The sequence below is a fragment of the Dendrobates tinctorius genome, unplaced genomic scaffold (genome assembly GCF_039654945.1).
Source record: "Dendrobates tinctorius isolate UK_male_01 unplaced genomic scaffold, ASM3965494v1 ptg000143l, whole genome shotgun sequence".
Classification (NCBI taxonomy): Eukaryota; Metazoa; Chordata; class Amphibia; order Anura; family Dendrobatidae; genus Dendrobates; species Dendrobates tinctorius.
Genome location: NW_027361810.1, coordinates 38,093,164 through 38,097,500, shown reverse-complemented (window position 1 = coordinate 38,097,500; position 4,337 = coordinate 38,093,164). Strand labels below are relative to the sequence as shown.

General features: G+C 42.5%; 1 protein-coding gene across 1 annotated transcript in view; it reads right to left on the bottom strand.

Moving 5' to 3' along the window:
* The window catches only part of LOC141049079 (uncharacterized), a 141,332-nt gene extending 140,863 nt beyond the window's left edge, over positions 1–469 (bottom strand). Inside the window, exons 1-2 of the mRNA XM_073545228.1 lie at positions 346–469; positions 20–179 (exon numbers count right to left, since the gene is read on the bottom strand). Of these exons, the coding sequence (XP_073401329.1) occupies positions 20–179; positions 346–391 (206 nt within the window). The 5' untranslated portion in view covers positions 392–469. The remainder of the gene's footprint in view (positions 1–19; positions 180–345) is intronic.
* Between the last annotated feature and the right edge of the window lie 3,868 nt (positions 470–4,337).

The following is a 4,337-nucleotide window of genomic DNA, read 5'->3' as shown; positions in this document are numbered from 1 at the left end:
ACAACTAGAAAATACTTACGTTCGGGAGGCAAGGACCGGTCTTAAAAATGCCAAGGCACGATGGTATCTGTACTTCGTGCCGGTCCTTGCCGCAGCACCACTGCGAACCTTATTCTCCTGACGGATATCCCTGTTGAAGCGGTCCTTCATCGAGCGCCAACGGGTTCTGACTTTGTTCACTGTGGTGGAAAAAAAAAAAAAGAAAAAAAGTAAGACTATGCACTGGAGGCTGTGATCATCCAACTGTGTGTGATGATAGAAACTCCATGGAGTTAATAGCATCACACACAGTTGAGTGATCCCGGCCAAGATCACTGCTGCATCACACTGCATTTAAATACTTACGAAAATCCTTGCGGACCCGGGGAGAGGCGTTGTCCCAGCCATCCATCAGCGATGCGGCCACCTCGTTCCAGAGCCGCCGGATCACCACGTTGTCCGAGTGCAGTTGGTGACGGGTGTCCCACAACGGGACTCGCTCCTGGACTAGACGGATGAGCTCGTCGTTGTCTAGGGCGAGGTCCTCCTCCCGCTGTGGAGCCTAGAAAAGAAAGACAAACATTAATCTTTGAAAGATTTTAAAATAAAAAATCTTGAAAACTAGCTGAAGAGCCAGGCGCTGCCCGGGCATAGTAACTAACTGTGGTTAGATATAGAAAATTATAATTATCCTCCATCCCATAGTCCCGTGCCCATATTCCATCATACATATCCTCCATCCCATAGTCCTGTGCCCATATACCCATCATACATATTCGCCATCCCATAGTCCTGTGCCCATATACCCATCATACATATTCGCCATCCCATAGTCCTGTGCCCACATACCCGTCATACATATCCTCCATCCCATAGTCCCGTGCCCATATACCATCATACATATCCTCCATCCCATGCCCATATACCCATCATATATATCCTCCATCCCATAGTCCCTTGCCCATATACCATCATACATATCCTCCATCCCATGCCCATATACCCATCATATATATCCTCCATCCCATAGTCCCGTGACCATATACCATCATACATATCCGCCATCCCATAGTCCCGTTCCCATATACCCAAACAAACAAACATACACACACACACACACACACACACACACATACACACTTTGAGCTTTAGATATTGATAAACAAGCCATGAAAAAATTGTTTGTTTTAAATGAAAATAAATGCAAAAAAAGCAACAAACATCGAAAAAAACAACCATGAAAATTTAAAAAAATAAAAAATAAAAAATACCAAAAAAAAAAAATAAAAAATAAACCAGACTAGAAAATAAGTAAAAAAAAAAATAACAGTCCGTCTGTACTTACATCACGTCTTCCCGCCCGCACTTGGCCTTGCTGCTCCTGCCGTTCCTCCGGTGGTGGTGGCGTGATGGAGGATGAGGTCTGAAAATTAAACCAAAAAAATTAATCACATGTGTTTATTTTTTCCAATCCATACGGAAGCATAGTACTCACTTCTTCTGCCTCTTGCCCTGTCCCGGGGACATATTCCTCACCAGATGAAGACATGCTGCAATAAAAAAAAAAAGAGACATAAGTACATAGAAATGTATTGAAATTTCAGCCAGACATTAGGTTTTTCATACTTACATTGGTGCAGCTTGTGCTGTGTGTCCACTCGTGAGCAATCCTTAAAGTATTGTGGAATCCCAGTGCCCACACCATTTTATCACCTTGGTTTAATTTTTTTTTTTACTGTCTAGACCACATTTCAGTCATGTTTATTGTAAAAACGCATGCGCATAAAAACGCAAGCGTGCGCAATACCATGCGCAAGTATTGCGCTCCCATAGGCTCCAATGTGGTGTTTTTGCGCATTCCGTGCGCATTCCGTGCGCATGCGTTGTTTTAACGAGACAGGGCGGAACCAAAAATGCAACATGTTGCGTCTGACGCGCCTGGCACGAAAGACAAAAAAACGCATGCGCACGAAAGCGCAAGTATGCGCAAGACCATGCGCACATCATGATAAATATAGGTGCGCAGTGCGCATGCGCACTGGTGCGCACGATGCGCTGCACACAAAAGCGCAAATGTGAAACCAGCCTTAAAAGGGTTTTTCCCATCAGTAGAATGTCATTACTTTATGATCCCTTGGGGCCTTACCTCTGGGACACCCACCAATCCTGAGAATAAAGGTCTGGCAGTGGTTTATTTTCCTCTGTAGAGGGGGTTTATCTTTGCAGCAACTGTGGCACAGCTTCATTTAAGTAAATGGGACCAACTGGAGTTTCCTGCACACTGAGACCGCTGCAGCCTGAAGGGTAAGCAGCCCAATCATTTTCAGTATATGTGGACTGGAGATACGAAAGATTGGACACCTAGCAATCAATAGAGGGGTTTACCCAAATATGCAAGGTATCTCCTGTCCTTGGTTAGCAGATTTCTTTGCTCGGATAGCCAATGAGCGTGAAGCCCAGGCTCTGGAAGTCCATTAGCAGGCCCATCTTGAATGGAGGGGAGGTGTGCATTCCCGGCCTCTGCAGATTTTTTTCTTTATGGCAATGCAAGAGAAGACTGAGTACAGCGGCCTACTATTTCCTTCAGTCCCATTGACAATGGAGCAGTGGCTGAACATACACCTGTGCTCCATTCAAGATGGGGGTCTACAGAACCCTGTCCTTGGGTTTCAGAACTGCTGGGAATTCCAGCAATCCCTTTGGGGCTTAGTTCCTATCATTGTCAGTAGGACTGCAAGAAATAAGGCATAATGCACTGTTTAGGGAATAACTAAGGATTTTGTGAAAACCCCTTTACTGTAAGTGATGGTATATAGTATAGTGCCACTAGTATGCCATCACTTACTAAAATGGGAATATCCCTTTAAGAGGGTAATATGTGCTGAATAATGTGGAGATATCCAGGAATCTGAGGATTTTCAGTATAGTTTTAATTACCTGGGGGAATAATTTAAACGTATGGTCCCTAAGGCTAAATATGTAAATTGCATCCCACCTAATTTGCGCCATGTATTATACTGCTATTGTCTTATGCAGGTCCCCTTAGGAATTAGAACTCAGGTGTGCCTCCTACAAAACTAGAACACAAAATTCACTTACTCTTGAACATAATGGGAATCGTGATAAATTACAAGTTGTTCAGCATAGGGGACGCTCCACAAATCCTTTGAATATGGTTCTACAAAGTGAACTCTAGCAAAATGGCACCTACATATTTTAAAACATGGACTCTGTATATAAATGTCCCCCATATTCTGGGAGATGGGGTTCAATATCAATTATTAAACCTATCTCGCACCTGCTAGAGACCACTAAGATCTTCTTCAAAACCTGCAAATCTATACCACAGTTGTTCCATATTAAAATCTTTTTGGTGGCAAAATCACGTTCCACCAAACATGTCCAATTTTGTACCCAATAGATTCGATCTGGGCAATGCATGGAATTTTTTTTTTTTGATATTTGAATATTTTAATCAAACCAATTACAACTGTACCCGGGGATGTAAGAAATTCCTGCACATTATATTAACTGCACCCTATAAAGTGATACTAGAAACCTGTCGAAAACAGATCCTCCCATATTCTAAAGGTTTGTGGAGCGTTCCCTATGCTGGACAACTTGTAATTTGTCACGATTTCCATTACTTTTGAGAGTAAAGTGAATTTTGGGCTCTAGTTTGGGTTAATAATTTTTATTGATATATTTTGGATAATTTTTGGATTAGCTTTTACGGTATCTTACAATTGGATTGGATTTAAGTAGCTTTACATAAGAAACAATGCACACAGCAGTTCTTTGAAACAAGGGAGAGTTTTATTGCACTGCTAGGTTAAGCGGACAACCCCTATAGCTCATAGTGACCTAAATTAGAAAGCTTCTTTAATTGATTAAAAATCACCTGTGAGTGATACTTTGCTTTATGTATAGCATTACCCCAGGATTAACAATAGTTAGAACCAATTATCTAATGCAATCTGCATGTCATGTAGATGCCCCCATTGGAATACATAATCGGATGCGGAATTATGCATCGGATCAGCAAGTTGCGTTGCATAAAACTAATTAACCAAGAGTCACATCAATAAAAAATTAATATTCTTCCACTTGTGGCATGAAGGTCCCCCGATTAACCCATCGCTAACAAGATAACCCCAATGTGAACATTATTGAACCAATCGGATGTTAGGATTTTGCATGCAGCTAAGGAGACGATCATCTGCTCCGAAGTCAGCCGGTGCTGGGAAGTCACCTGTTACCAATCTGCCCCTTGCGTCTGGAGACAGCAGCTCACATAGGGTGTTCTCCGCAGCTCAGCTACGTGGTGGGAGGCGCTCATCATAGTCAATGAGGAAATC